We start from the raw sequence: 15,539 nt of genomic DNA, 5'->3' as shown, positions 1-15,539 counted from the left end.
TTGAACACTAAAGAAGGAGTCTTGTAGAAAGCTGAACATCTATAACCATTGATTTCCTTAGTAGAAGAAATCAAATAATATGAAAGTCAATGGTTACAGGTTTCCAACTTTCTTCAAAATATCTTTTGTGTTCAACAAAATATAGAAACTCACAAAGGATCGGAACAGGATAAAATGGGTGTGTAAATAATAACAGAATTTTAATTTGTGGGGGAACTAACCCTTTAAAACTGGGGTTCCCTAACTCTGCCCTAGAGGGCCGATGTCCTACAGAGTGTAGCTTCAATCTGGAAGCTTCTAATATACCTAGAAAGAGCCTGATTAGCTGGTTCTGGGGTGTCTAATTGGGTTGGAGCTAAACTTTGCAGGACATAAGCCCTCCAGGACCAAGTTTGGGCACCACTGCTTTAAAATCTATTAAATGCATCTCTTTTCTAGACTTCACTCGATTTGTTATGGTTTGTATCGTTTTGCTAGAGCGTCCAAGTACAAGTAAACCCATGATACATGGCATTGGTTTAATACCTGGTTTAAACGTACTTTCTTGTGTGGTCTTTTCACAAAAAAAAAAGATGATTTGCAGAATGTCCAAGTAGCTCATTCTTTACCTTGAGTTGTCCCGTTTCATGTAACTTTACAAGTCCTGTGGAATGTGCTGTTTAGTTCATATGTGATGTCATTTGAATTTAAAGATGAAGGCAGGGTGGTACATGGAGTAGCTGCTTTGCTTTTAAAAAACAGCCAACAGCAATTTGTTTTATTACAACTCTGCTAGTGTGAGGGTTTGAGCGCAAACATGCATCACAGTAGCATTTTGAAGGGGGTGGGGTATGTCAGATACTAGAGAGCAATTGATTGGTCAGAAAATTTGATGACAAGCTGAAGTGTGAGGTGACGTCACAAAATGGTTGATTCATTTAGGCAGAAGTGTTACACTGCAAGCTTTAAATGTCACCCTTTTATAGCACATTAGCTTAGAGATATATACATAATATACTAATACTAACATCTAAAAACATTAATTTTGTTTTGCACATACTTTAAAATTAGTACAATTCATCTAAAACCTTATGAAAGCTTTTTATGAGGAAAAGGACAAAATTTAAATCTATATTTTTATGAAAACACTGACCTTTAAATTATACCCTAGACACATTGGTACTATGGAAAAGTTTAGCCATTATGCTCACTATCGCTTTTTGTGTTTAACTGGAAAGAATAAAGTCATACCGGGGTAAAACAACACGAGCTCAAGTAAAATATGACAGAGTAGACATTTTTCTAGGCTACCAACTCTTACTTACGGAGTGAGCCTTGTTCTTTTTTTTTTCTTTAGTGTCTGCAGAAGCCTGGGGATGAGGTGAATGACATTGACAAAGAGTATAAACCCCACGACCTACTGCAGAGGCAAAATGTTCCACTTCAGCCTAGCAACACGAGCGCACCGGCTAGACGAGCCAAGAGGATGAAAACAGAGGTGAATATAAACACATACGTATGCCAGTTTTCTTAAAGTGTTGGTGAAGGAATTTATAATATGGTTTTGACTTTCTTTCCGATAACTTGTGCTAAATTAGGTGCATTCTTGTTCAATTAAATTGGTAGAAAAAAAAAACTGATATAAACACAATGAATTGTGTATAATAATTTGTGTCTCATTTTTTGCATCTGCAGTCTGGCTGTATTAAGTCAGAGGAAGGTGAGGGGGTTGAGAACAAGCCAAATCTCAGGAGGAGGATGGGTTCTTTCGTTGTCAAGACTGAACAAAGTGAGCATCTACCATTTGCGTCTAACGTCTGGCTCAGATCTTCTGTAGCCAGTAAAGCAAAGCAAACATGGGATTAGCATAGTTTTTTTAGTCAAATCAGATTCCTTGTATTAACAAATGTGTTTTTATTGTGTATTAGAAAAGGAGATCCCTATACAGGTGAAAGAGGAACCTGTGGAGATAAAAGAGCTGAATCCTGAACCGGAGAAAAGCAAACCGAAGAAGAAAAACATCCCCCCTCCTCCAGTCAGCATGGTGAATTTCCTTCCCTTCTTTTATTCAAATATAAATTCTGCTTAGCTTTTCTGTCATGTAAATAGAAACTGTGGACAAACTGGTTTATAAAAGTTCTATAAATTACACTAAGGCACTGTACACATCTGGTATATGAATGTGTTTTTGACAATCAGGCGATGCTATGTATAGCTATAAACTGGGTCTAAAACGTTTTTAGTTTGTCTACTCAACAAGCTGTCATGTAGTTGTGTTTTACCTAAACACTCAAATTATGACCAAACATGTTGTTTCAATACACATTCTTTAAATTCACCTGCTTTTCTGCTAACTTATAAGCTACGTAATGTGGATTCAATGTTCAATAGTGCTGTAGCGACAGTGATGTAGTGCTTGATGACATAAGGAATAGCAAAATGTAAACACAAATATCCATAAGAGACTCATTTGAATTCATATTATAACCTGATCAATCTTAAACTTAATAAACTATCAATAGCCTAATTTTATGCCCATTTTGGATATGCGCATAAAAAATTGTTGATGGAAATGCCAAGACTAAACTGAGTAGGATCAACCTTTTTTTTGGATAAGAACAGATGCGCATAAACTGCGATTGAAAACACTTTTATTGAACAAACTCCAGTATGCGCATGAAAAAAGGTCATGTGATGTTGTTATAAGAGATCATGTGGTGATAAAAATGTGTGCGAATGGATAAACCAGCAGGCTAAGCACATTGTCAAACATCGGAAATGTTGTTTTGACCTTTCTAAAACACCTTAACCGTTTCAGTATTAGTGTTATTGTATTATTAAAGACCTCCAGAATCAAGAGTGTTTGTGCTCAACGTCTCACACCTTCAGATGCCACCACACATTCACTGCGTGTCAGGATTGCCTTCTGAGGCGCAAGTCATTTATAACATAAAGAAAAGATTGACGCAGCTTGTCCTACTGCAGCAAATTCTGTTTTTACTGTTGATATTTGGCGCCAGTTAATCAGGAAGTGACGATTTTGTTCCCTTTAATTTTTTTGATGGAAACGCTGCTTTATTCGCACGTGTTTTATGCAATAATCAAGTTAACTGGCATTTTTGGATGGAATCATAGCTATTGAGGTTTTGATTTAAAATGAAAAATCTATCTCTTAACCCTTAAAGACCTAGAGGTATTTTGTGGGCACCTAATAGGCCTATATTATTATTTTTTTAAAAGCAGTTTTTATTTTTATTTTAGCAGTCAGCCTCAAGTGTCATATATCATTTTAAACAGGAGAACCTGAAGTTTCAATCTGTATCATTTAAAGGTCCAGTCTAAAATATTTTTTGGTCCAAAAACATATGAACAGACAGAAAATATTCCAGAATTTTCCAGAAATGATTTTTAAAAAAAGTGGCATTTTCTAGTTATTTCAAACAAAACCTTATGAAGTTTGTTTTTCTTTCTTTAGAAATACATGCTATGATGTTTTATACTTCCAAAATAAATTTTGTCTACATCCACAATTCCCTGAGCAAGTTATAGCAATTTATTTTAATGTTATTCCAAGGCGTTTTTCTATGGGGGAAAAAAATGCATTTATTTACTGACAATGTATTTGCCCAAAAGTTCTGGGAATGAACTAAACAGAAAAAAATATGTTACAAAATAATAGAACAGTGAAGCAAATTTGACTTTTTCCAAATAATATATTTTCAGTTACTATAAACAACACCACTTACAATGAACAAATAAAAAAAAATAAGAAAATAATAAATAATGTGTCAAAGTCCAAATATACATGGTGCAAAACCTCAGTAAAAAATAGATATAAATATTTACTATACCATAAACAGTTACATAACTAAATTAGATTCAATATGGAACATCCTTAGGTTTTATGTGCCAGCATGGATATGGTTGTCTGTGGATATGGATTTGGATATGGTTGTCTGCAATGCAGACAAACAGCTGCACCTTCATTTGCGTCTTTTGAAAACAGCAAGAGCAGCAGTTCGTCTTTGCTGTGTCACTGTTTTGTCATGTTTCTGTGCTGCTGTGCATGCAAAAGTACTTAGTATGAAAATTATTTCATGCAAAACATTTTTTTTGCGTTTTATTTAGCCGCGCATAAATGTATGCCTATCTCTCATCCGTGTTGTTCAAAAAGCTTGTTGGTCAGCAAACAAAAGCGAAACCTATGCTTATTGGTTGTGATATAGCGAGTTTGAACCAATCTGGGCATGGAGGAGGGACAATGCATCAATATATCATGTCTGGTTTGTCCGGAGACACAGTGACGAGCGTTTCTTTGTCAAATCAGCGTTGTCAAATTTTGATGACGTAACCGCACTGATTTCGGAGCCTCTGAAAGTCCGCGAATGTTATGTGATACAGCACTGGAAAGCTGAGATTCTCTTCTTTATGCCAATCTTTGAATTGTATGAATCGGATCAGCGGATCAAAAGTTATTAAACATTTAAGAGCAATACTTATTTTTAGCCGCGGGCGGCTGTCTCGGTCTTTAAGGGTTAATAATAAATCTAAGCTCTTAATTCTTTTTTTTTGCTAAAATGTGTTTATATATAAATATGGCATGTGATTTATCCGTCTATAGGTGGACCTCTATGTGTGTTTAGTGTGTGGAAAGGGAAACGACGAGGATCGGTTGTTGCTATGCGACGGTTGTGATGACAGCTACCACACATTCTGCTTAATCCCGCCCCTAACCGATGTTCCGAAAGGTGATTGGCGGTGCCCTAAATGTCTGACTCAGGTAGGTTTGATTAGTAAACAATAAATCTGTTGGTTCATCATCATTTAAAGTAAATAGAGCAGCAGGACATAAATTTGACAGCACCGCATAAAGCATCCCTAACCAAACAATGCAGCTTTTGTAGAGACTATAAGTGGGATCAAAGATTGACTCATTATTTTTGTGTTTCTGCAGGAGTGCTGTAAACCTCAGGAGGCATTTGGCTTCGAGCAAGCACACAGAGACTATACTCTCAAAGCCTTTGGGGAAATGGCAGACTCCTTCAAGTCAGATTATTTCAACATGCCTGTTCATGTATGTAAAAATCCCTACTGAAGCTGTTGAGTCTCTTGATTATATATTTACAAATCTAACCTTAAATCATGTCACTTATCATTAAGAAGCTCTGTTTTTTTTTTCTTGTGAACGATATTTGATGTAGATGGTACCCACTGAATTAGTGGAAAAAGAGTTCTGGAGGTTGGTCGGCACCATTCAGGAGGATGTGACAGTGGAATATGGCGCTGACATTGCCTCAAAAGAGTTCGGAAGTGGGTTTCCAATCAAAGGTGGAAGATTTAAGATTGCACCGCACGATGAGGTATAGCTGCTGCATCAATTCTGGCATATTACTCATAACGTAACTTATTAATTCCATTTCTATACCAAGTACATCCTGTTTCCATTGCTGATGTTGCTGTTTTGTGAATTCACTTGCTGTAGAAATATCTTCAGTGTGGTTGGAACCTGAACAATATGGCAATGATGACACCATCAGTGCTGACACACGTCACTGCTGATATCTGTGGAATGACTTTGCCATGGCTGTATGTGGGCATGTGCTTCTCATCGTTCTGCTGGCACATTGAGGACCACTGGAGCTATTCCATCAACTACCTGCACTGGTAATCAGCAGTATTTTATGCTTAGTTAAAGGCGGAAATATACCTGTAGTTGCATTTTATGTAAGGCAGGATACTAGATTTAGCAACCCCCACAAACATGTTTTCTTTTCAGTATAGTTGTACTCTAAGGGGCTATTCACACAGAACATGTCTGTGCATATTAAAACTCAAGATGCAGCACTAAAACAGTTGTCATGCCAATTTGTAACTGTAGACAGAGGCGTACACCACTTGCCACACTTGCGACACACCAGTTTCTTCTGATTGGGCCCCTGCTTTGGAACTGATATTAATATGTGCCAGTGATTAAAATCGATTGCTCTGTAGAGGAAATATTCATGCCACTAGATGATGTCACGCACTAATTTTTCATTTTCATGACATTGTGACACCCTTTACATTCTTTTTTTTATTATTATTTATTTTTTATTCAGCCTATTCATATTTTTTAATTGCAGAATTAAAAACTGTTCACATTTACATGTCATTTAGTACTTCTGTTGTCTGACAACGCAGCCCATTAATGCTTTATTCACAAAAGGAGCAGCTTTGTAGCTGCCTGTTGCGCTGGGTGGCGATTGAAACAGTTGTGGGTATTGCTTGGCTAAAGTTTATGGGGATATTCACAGAGAGCAAATGAGTTTGTAACACTAAAAGTAAACATTGTTCATAGAAAACACTAAATATAAATGGAATCAGTACATAAAACACTTACAAAGATAATCAATGAAAAAAAAGTGTGTTTCTGTCATTGTTGCTATTTATCTGCTGCAAACGCAGGTCTGTGTAGGTCTACAACAGAGAATACTACCAGCCTATGCGGGAGCTGAAAGAGGATAATGTGAACTCTATAGGTGCTCCTATTGGCTGTCGCTCAATACAGTTGCTCTTCATTTACATTAAGTTGAGGGATTCTCAACTTTGTTGGATACTTTGTTGCGTCACTCGATATGCCCACCTTGTCGCTGACGGTCGCTGTCGCTTACACAGACAGAAGTCAGGAGAAGTCGCTCACTTTTCGTTTAAATGAAAGGTGGATTTTTGCTTTGCCGCTGGGAGTTGCTTGTAGTGTGAATGCTGCTTAAGGCTAAGCGTTCACTTAAAATCGTCATCTGTCAAAATCTCCATACACATAATCTAAAGACAATGGCTGTGCTATGATATTAGCTATATGTACACTGAAATAAAAATGAGAGAATGGAGAAAACATTAAAAATGACAATGTTTGCTTTCATATTTTTTTATCACCAAATATGCCATTAAGTATATTTAATTTTCACCGATATATGTCTGAGTCATAAAACATGAATAAAAATGGCACCAACATTTGGAAAGTACTTCATTTGGTGACAAATATCCCCAAAATTGCTACACCTATTAAAAAACACAAAAGACCCCTCAATGATCTTGATTGACATGATTGTTACTTACAACTTTCGTTCATTCAAACTCTCACAAAAGTGATGTTCATTTAAAAATAATAAACTTACCAGTCACTAATATTTTGAACCTGTTTGTTTGTGTTAGGGGAGAACCTAAGACCTGGTATGGTGCTCCGGGTTTTGCTGCTGAGCAGTTGGAAGCCGTCATGAAGAAACTGGCCCCAGAACTATTTGATTCTCAGCCCGACCTTCTACACCAGCTTGTCACAATCATGAATCCTAATACACTCATGGCCCATGGAGTACCAGTGAGTAGCATATTAATACACAAACATTTATACACACAATCATTTACCCCACCTGTGAGTAACAAGCATGAATCTCTTTTTAGATTTACAGAACCAATCAGTGCGCAGGAGAGTTTGTCATTACTTTTCCGCGATCCTATCACAGTGGCTTCAACCAGGGCTTCAACTTTGCAGAGGCTGTGAACTTTTGCACAGTGGACTGGGTGAGATTTTCCTGGATCCATCCTGGCATTACACTGTTACCTACATTTTCTTGGGCTGATGTGATTATAATAATTTTGCTTCATTTTTTTTCTCTTAATATGTGTGCAGATGCCACTGGGGCGTCAGTGTGTGGATCACTACCGCCAGCTGCATCGCTACTGTGTGTTTTCTCATGATGAGATGGTGTGTAATATGGCCATGAAGGCTGACTGTCTTGATGTGGTTCTGGCGTCAGCCGTACAGAAGGACATGCAGCTCATGATCAAAGAAGAGAGAGAGCTGCGGGAGAAAGTCCGTAAGATGGTGAGCGAACACAATTTAATCCTGTCAAGTCAATGCAGTTTGGGTGGATGACACTTCATGGCGCAGTGCTTATTATCCTTCTCGCTTTGGGAAATAGTGATGGGAGGTTTGGATCATTTTATTCACTCCATTGAGTCCATTGGGTTCTTGTTTATTTTTCAAGTCAATGTGCCAAAATATTATTCATATGTTATGAGTTTCTTCCAAACCAAACATTTACAACTAGCCCAAACCTTCACTACAAACAAGTCATGACTAGAATGCTATGAGAAAGAGAAAATAATCATTTGTTTATACATTTACCTGGATCTTTTGTCTATGATTAGCACACCAATGCACAGTCTGAGCTGGAAGGACCAATGATTAGTTCACCTCTTGAAGTCTTTGGGTTTTTGAGTCGTTTGTTTGTCATGTGACAGCCTGACCGGTGCATTTCCACTACAGCATCCAATTTGTGTTCAGTGCTGCTGGCAATGCTACAAAGCCATTTCTTTGTTGCATGTCAAATTTAGGACTGAGTACGCCTGTTTTAATCAGGTAGATTTGCACATTTACCATAATTGATCACATGTGCATTGTCTAATGGCTGCTTCAAAGAAATTATCAATGAATAATCACAAATGGTTGTGTAAACAAAGTGTGAACAAATACATTCTCGAAGTGATTTCAGCACAGAAAAGTCCCTTTGAGGCAAGTCATTTCACTCGGTGGCCATCTTTAAATGCTTTTCGGGCACAGGTGGGTAGATCACCCAAAATCTATACTGGAGTAAAAGTACAAATACTTGCATTAATTTTTACTCAAGTAGAAGTAAAAGAAACAATCTTAAAAGTGACTGGATCATATTTATTATCATTTGACAGTAACGGAGTAACGCCGCCAAATGTAGCGAAGTAAGAGGACTGATCTTTCTTTAATAATGTACTTGAGTAAGAGTAAAAGTACACATGTTTAAATGTACTCAAAGTACACATCACCCAATAATTTTTCTCAAGTAAATGTAACGAAGTAAATGTAACTTGTTACTACCCACCTCTGCTCTCAGGCATGCTCGGGCATTTTGTTTGAATGGGGAAACATCAGATTCTCCAAAATTGCTTGGCAAGCTTATGATTATATTTCATATTGTGAATCACCAATACAATTAAACAATAACTGTCTGTTTAGATTAATTTATTAATGTTCGAATCAGACAAAATCTGCAGAAACTGATGTCTTGTTCGTGCCCCTGCCCTGGCGTATCGTCCATCTATAGCGATCGATGATTGGCTCACTAAAAGGCAGGGTTTCATTCGCCACATTGGCCTTTACACTTTTCCCCATTCAAAACTATACGAGTGACATGTCTTGTGTATTCTATAGTCTTTGAGCACTCATATCAGCAAACATTTGTAAACATACATCAACATCTTGCATTGCCTACTTTTCACAGCAATTGGTTGCCGCCTGGTGTTTTTTACTTTACATTTGCATAAAGTTAAGAAATGCCCAACCTTTCTGATGCTCTCAACGCTTTCTCTGTGCCACTTTCAATAGCATAATGCACTGCATGAGGCTTTACGCTCAACTATTATATGAATAAACTGAAAACGCTTGCTATGCTGCTTACCCAACGTGCCAGTGGAAACACTCCAAAAAGCGACTAGTGACTCAAACCTGAGGACACAAGAAATTGTTAGATCAAATATTTTTCTGGCTCTTACGGCATATGATTGGCTATGTCTTTCACGTGATGAACAGACGACTCAATCCGAGGCCACAGAAGATGAAATTATCACTTTTTTTTTTTTTGTAGCAGATCTAGACGGATGGTTCTCTGAAGGAGGAAGGTTGTAAGCTATTGTCAGGGTGTATTTATATAAAGGAAAGTGTAGATAAAAAGAAATTATTCTTTCGGGTTTATATTTATATATATATAATAAAATACCATAAGGCAACACGGTGGCTGAGTGGTTCGCACTGTCTCCTCACAGCAAGAAGGTTGCTGGTTAGAGTCCCTGCTGGGTCAGTTGGTATTTAAATTCTAGTCATTGTAATGTTGTTTGATCTAATGAACTAATCATTTTAATTGTTTATGTTGATTTAAGATTGGGAACACTGAATGAAAATTGCGGTAAAAAAAAATCTGTAATGGATTGTAATTTATTGTAATGTCATTGTGGTAAAAAAAATAGGTAATTTTACAAAAAATGCTAGTAATGCTTACTTTTTTGCCATTTTTCACAACACAAACAGATTTTTTTGTTCTGTTTGTTTCCAAATAATCCTTTCAACTCTTTCTCTCTCTGTCTGTCTGTGTGTAGGGGGTGGCCCAGTGCGAGTTGTTTCAATATGACTTGCTGGCAGATGATGAGAGACAGTGTGTGAAGTGTCGCACCACCTGTTACCTGTCTGCTCTCACCTGTCCCTGCAGACCAGGAGTCCAGGTGTGTCTGTACCACACCCACGACCTCTGCTCCTGCCCTATCTCCAACTACACTCTCAAGTACGTCTCCACCCCTCGTTCAGAGATTGCCCTATATGAGTTTTCTTCATCATTGGTCATAATTTAGGGAAATATTTTTTTAAATGTGTCACCAAGATTCAAATATAAAGTCTTGTTGTTATTGGCAGAGGCTTTGGAAAAAAAAACACAACCCTTGTGATTTCTTTTAGACATTTTTGTTCTTAATTTAAGTGTCTGTAATATTTTAGATGTGCTATGGATAGTTCACCCACAAATGAAAATTCTGCCATCATTTACTCACCCTCCTCTTGTTTCAAACCTGTTTGCTTTCTTCTGTTGAACACAGAATAAGATCTGCTGAAGAATAAGGGTAAAAACAGCCATTGACCTCTCTTATATTATTTGTTGCTACTATGGATGTCAATGACTGCTTCATTCAACATTTTTCAGAATGTTTTCTTTTGTGTTCAACAGAAGAAGAATGTATAAATGCTTCAAACCACTTGAGTATGAGTAAATGGTGTGGACATTTTCATTTTTGGGTGTACTGTCACATTAATACAAACAACATGCATTTAGACAAAATATATTTATTATTTTAAATAAAATTTAAACATTCTGTCCAAATTAGTTAAAACTTCATTCTAATTATGTGAGTGTGCTGACATGAATGTTAATATTGTTTTAATGTGCAAATGCCAAGTAATTGGTATGTAAAAAAAAATAAAATAAATAAAAACAGTGGCATTATTTAAACAAACTGTAGCTTTTAGGGTTAAAACTCTTAAAATAAACACAATTTTAGCTTTTATCAGGGCTGATGCTGGATAAAAAGTATTGAAATAATATACTGACACACAAAGGTTAAGTGAGTGCTGTGAAGTTTCACTTAGTGTAATGCTCAACCTCACAGTTATCGTTTCACACTGGATGACCTTTACCCGATGATGAACGCTGTGCGGCAGAGGGCAGAGTATTACGATGATTGGGCCTCAAGAGTGACAGAGGTCATGGAAGCAAAGCTAGACAAGAAACGCAGTGAGTTTCATTTTAGAGATTTCCTGAACTGATACTCCCATCTCTGCTAAGAAGAATCCAATTCAATATATGTGGTTTCAATATCATTATTGCCATGTTTTATACACAAGAAGAACCACCATCATGACTAATATAGATAGACAACAGTTATATTCAGAGGCATGTTTACAAGATTTATAGAAAGTAATACCTAAATGTATTAGTCTTAAAAGAAATGTCTTTTGTTAATTAACTGTATAGTTTATATAAGATATGTTCTGATAAAGATTTGATATTACAATTGATGTTGGAATGGAGATACAAAGGGAATGAAAAACCAAACAAAAAAACTTCTCAGTAAGTTCGAACTTCTGGTTAATTTAGTGGTTAAATGTTAAATCATCTGGATGATTTTCTAAAGATGGAAAAATATTTTACTTAAAAGAATAAGTGAATAACTTTACATGTTTACCTTTACGATTAATGCCCTTTATTGCACATAATATTCTGTTTTAGTCAATAAATGTTACATCACTGGAGTTAAATGCGTTTGTGAGTACTATGTCGTGTTTCACTTCTGCTTCCTCTCTGTCTGTCTGTCTTTATTTGTAGATGTCACTGTGTTTCGCACACTTCTGGAGGAGTCCAATGAGCAGTCGTTCCCAGAGAATGACCTGTTACGTCAGCTGAGGCTGGTTACTCAAGATGCTGAGAAATGCTCGTCTGTTGCCCAGCAACTGCTAAATGGCAAGCGGCAGACCAGGTACACACACAGACACACTTTCACACACTCGCACTCAAAACAGCATACAGACTATAATGTATCTTGCTCAAACAATCTACGGTTACTCTTCTGTACTGTTTTTTTTTTTTTTTTTCGGTTTTAAGGCTGCTTTATCAGATCAGTTAAATATTATGTTATGAAATATTATAACAAAATTAAATAAGTATTTTAATATATTATAAATGTGATTTGTTCCTGTGATGGCAAAGCTGAATTTTCAGAGGCCATTAGATCAGGTCTACAACTTGTACAGGCCTACAACAGTTGCCACTAGCTTTTTAATGTTGTTGGAAAAAACACAGTGAAACTTATTTTGAAATGATCCTTGATTTGTTTACAACAGATTTATTTACCAGCATAGAATGTAAAAAAAAAACACTGATTAAATGAAATATAACTTTTTTGTAACATTGAATTAATCCTTAATTCAAAGCATCGTTTCAGATCAGTCTCCTAACAAAACCTCACTTATCAAGACTTTTCAACATTGCAATGCTATAGGCACAGACAAATAAGTGAGGCACATTGCTGCTCTCAAAGACGCCAGTTTATACACACACACACACAACCCTTTACACACTCACTATACAAATATTTGAAATCACTGTGTTTTTTCCATGCTGATGTCCATTTAAGGGGAATTTTCAGCCTGGTTGTTGTTTTTGTTTTTTCAGCACACAGTGGTTGGGTTTAGCCGAAACGCATGTGGCTTGTGAATTGTATGTTATTCTGTCATGCATTTGTTTACGTCTGTCTGTTGTCATCTGTCTGCAGGTACCGCACAGGCAAGGCTAAATCTCCTAATCAGCTCACAGTGGAGGAAATGAGATCATTCGTCCGCCAGCTTTATAACCTCCCCTGCAGCCTGACACAAGCACCGCTTCTCAAGGTGACACATACACACACGCTTATTAATATTGGTGGTTTTCAGGGACTCTCCATAGGCGTAATTAAATTTTTATACAGTAAAAAATGCTCTTTTTATATTTATATAATATAGCTTTTTAATTACAAGGACATAAGGACATCAGACATGTCCTCCTAAACCACAATAATATAGTACAACTATGTCATACCCTTTTCATTATAGAAAAACCTGTTCTTGCACACTATCAAAAACACACACACTCATTCTGAAGAAAGATTATCAGCATCTTAGGCTATGTATACATCAGTGTGTTTTCATTTTGTAATGCAGATTTTTTGCTGTTTAAGTCTGTCATCCATAATACTCCCGAGATATTGATTCTCAAACATAGCATTGTCATAGCTTTTCTAATCGGACCTTGCAGACTGTAGTAAAACAAACACACTTGCTTTGAAAAAGTTCAACTTTTTTGAATTGAAAATTCAATTTAACTTAATGCTCATTTACTTAATTTTACATACTAGACCCATTATGTTTATAACAAATTGCATTATTATTTGTTTCATTTATCAATTGTATACATTAGGGCTGCACAATATATCGTTTCAGCTTTGATATCACAATGTGTGCATCTGCAATAGTCACATCGCAAAGATATACAATGTTGAGTCGACTGCAGTGTAGTTTTTACATTTACATATACAAATCTATAATGCATGCACTATTTATTTCACTTTTATCTTTGCTTTGTTGCATTTATCTATGCTTGTAGTTTATTTATTACATGGCATGCATGATTCACTCACCTACAGAATCAGGTCAATTCCAGTCAATCATTAATACATTCGTTAACACCTAAGGGACCAATTTTTGCTTATAACTAGTTGCTTATTAGCATGCATGTTTTTGAGATATTGGCTGCTTTTTAGCACGCATAAAGCACTTGTTCTACATGATCTAATTTTATATTCCTAACTCAATACCTAAACTACCTCAATAACTATTAATAAGGAGCAAATTAGGAGTTTATTAAAGCAAAAGTCAATATGGTTAGCTAAGAGCAAGAACTGAACCTTAAAATAATGTGTGACCAAAATTGATTTCCACATATAACATAGTATATTGCAATATATATTGAAAAAAAACTAAATATCGCAATGTCAGATTTTTCCAATATCGTTCAGCCCTAATATAAATATGCAAATTTTTATTGCGTTCAGATAAAAAAAAAGTTATATTTGCTCCTAACTTCAGTGTGATTTTATAATTTTTTTTGTATAACCATTCAACACTAGACAAATGTCGATTAATATTATAATATATAAAATTCTGTATATAGTATTGTCACATTTTCTTATTTTAATTTATTTTACATTTATTTTTATTTTGTATTAGACTAATGTTGTTTAATTTAAGACCATAATATAAAAATTTGTATAGACCATTTCAATGTGGTCATGTCATTGCCCAAAAACATTTCCTGCTTGTTATCAAACTATCTGCTGCATCTGCTGTGTAAAAAAAATGCTGGAATAGTTAGTGGTTCATTTTGCTGTGGTGACCTCTGAAACAGAGACTAAGCTGAAGGAAAATGAATGAAATTTTGTATAAAAAAATTTGTTAGATTTTCTAATTTAAGTTTAGTTCTCTTCAGAAAACAGGATCATATAAAAGCCTTTGCTGTCAAATTAAATTAAAAAGAGCAACAAAAAAAAGAAGATTCTATGTGATTTGTGATGTCCTAAGTAAAACAGACAGGACTCACATGGACAAGAAAATCTAATTTTAGGCACATTTGCCTGCAGTGTGAATGAAGCCTTAATTTGAGTAGTGTGGATGGAGATCTTCTCTGAAACCGCTATGGACGTGGATCATTTTATTTTTAAAAGACTGTGTTAAAATGAAAACACATTAGTGTAAATGTAGCCTCACTCGACTGAGGCACAGTTCATCATTTCTAAACAGCTAATATAATAGTCTATTAACTCCCCTCTCTCTCTCAGGAGCTGCTTAACAGCATAGAGGATTTCCAGCAGCACAGTGAGAAGCTTCTATCTGATGAAGTGAGCGCAGATGCAGTGAGCGAGATCGAGTCTTTGCTGGAGGAAGGCTCTCAGTTCGATGTGTTTCTTCCGGAGCTGCCGCTGCTACGGGAGCGTCTGGAACAGGCTCGATGGCTCACCGGAGTTCACCAAGCAGAGGATCCCGTAGCAAACCCCTGCGGTCTCTCTCTGGAGAGCATGCGGAGGCTGATCGACCGAGGGGTTGGACTGACGCCTCATCCCTCCATAGAACGCATGATGGCTCGATTGCAGGAGCTGCTTACCGTCTCAGAGGAGCTGGAGGAGAATGCGCAGGCTCTGCTGAAGGCCAGGTGAGGGCAGCACTGAGCGAAGATGAAATATATGCACACAAACCTCAAAAAAAAATGGTCTTATGTTTTAACTGATATTTAGGGGTGATGGGATATTTCTAAACTGACGTATCACAATAAAGGCAAGCCTTCTGAAAATACATCTTAAAAATAATCATGTAAATAAATAAAAGATAGGGTTAAGGAAACCCCTGCCTGATATAGTATGCC

General features: G+C 36.4%; 1 protein-coding gene across 9 annotated transcripts in view; it reads left to right on the top strand.

Moving 5' to 3' along the window:
- Nucleotides 1–15,539, top strand: part of kdm5bb (lysine demethylase 5Bb) — a 36,584-nt gene that overhangs the window by 7,758 nt on the left and 13,287 nt on the right. For all 9 annotated transcript variants that reach the window (XM_073909312.1, XM_073909310.1, XM_073909309.1 and 6 more), the window contains 15 exons: nt 1,337–1,477; nt 1,675–1,768; nt 1,908–2,023; nt 4,601–4,759; nt 4,934–5,053; nt 5,181–5,339; nt 5,462–5,643; nt 7,171–7,333; nt 7,417–7,536; nt 7,646–7,840; nt 10,144–10,325; nt 11,200–11,324; nt 11,916–12,066; nt 12,862–12,976; nt 14,959–15,329. In XM_073909312.1, coding sequence (XP_073765413.1) covers nt 1,337–1,477; nt 1,675–1,768; nt 1,908–2,023; nt 4,601–4,759; nt 4,934–5,053; nt 5,181–5,339; nt 5,462–5,643; nt 7,171–7,333; nt 7,417–7,536; nt 7,646–7,840; nt 10,144–10,325; nt 11,200–11,324; nt 11,916–12,066; nt 12,862–12,976; nt 14,959–15,329 — 2,393 coding nt within the window. The remainder of the gene's footprint in view (nt 1–1,336; nt 1,478–1,674; nt 1,769–1,907; nt 2,024–4,600; nt 4,760–4,933; nt 5,054–5,180; nt 5,340–5,461; nt 5,644–7,170; nt 7,334–7,416; nt 7,537–7,645; nt 7,841–10,143; nt 10,326–11,199; nt 11,325–11,915; nt 12,067–12,861; nt 12,977–14,958; nt 15,330–15,539) is intronic.

Source organism: Danio rerio, chromosome 8 (genome assembly GCF_049306965.1).
Source record: "Danio rerio strain Tuebingen ecotype United States chromosome 8, GRCz12tu, whole genome shotgun sequence".
NCBI classification, from domain to species: Eukaryota; Metazoa; Chordata; class Actinopteri; order Cypriniformes; family Danionidae; genus Danio; species Danio rerio.
This window is presented reverse-complemented; position numbering and strand designations above follow the sequence as displayed.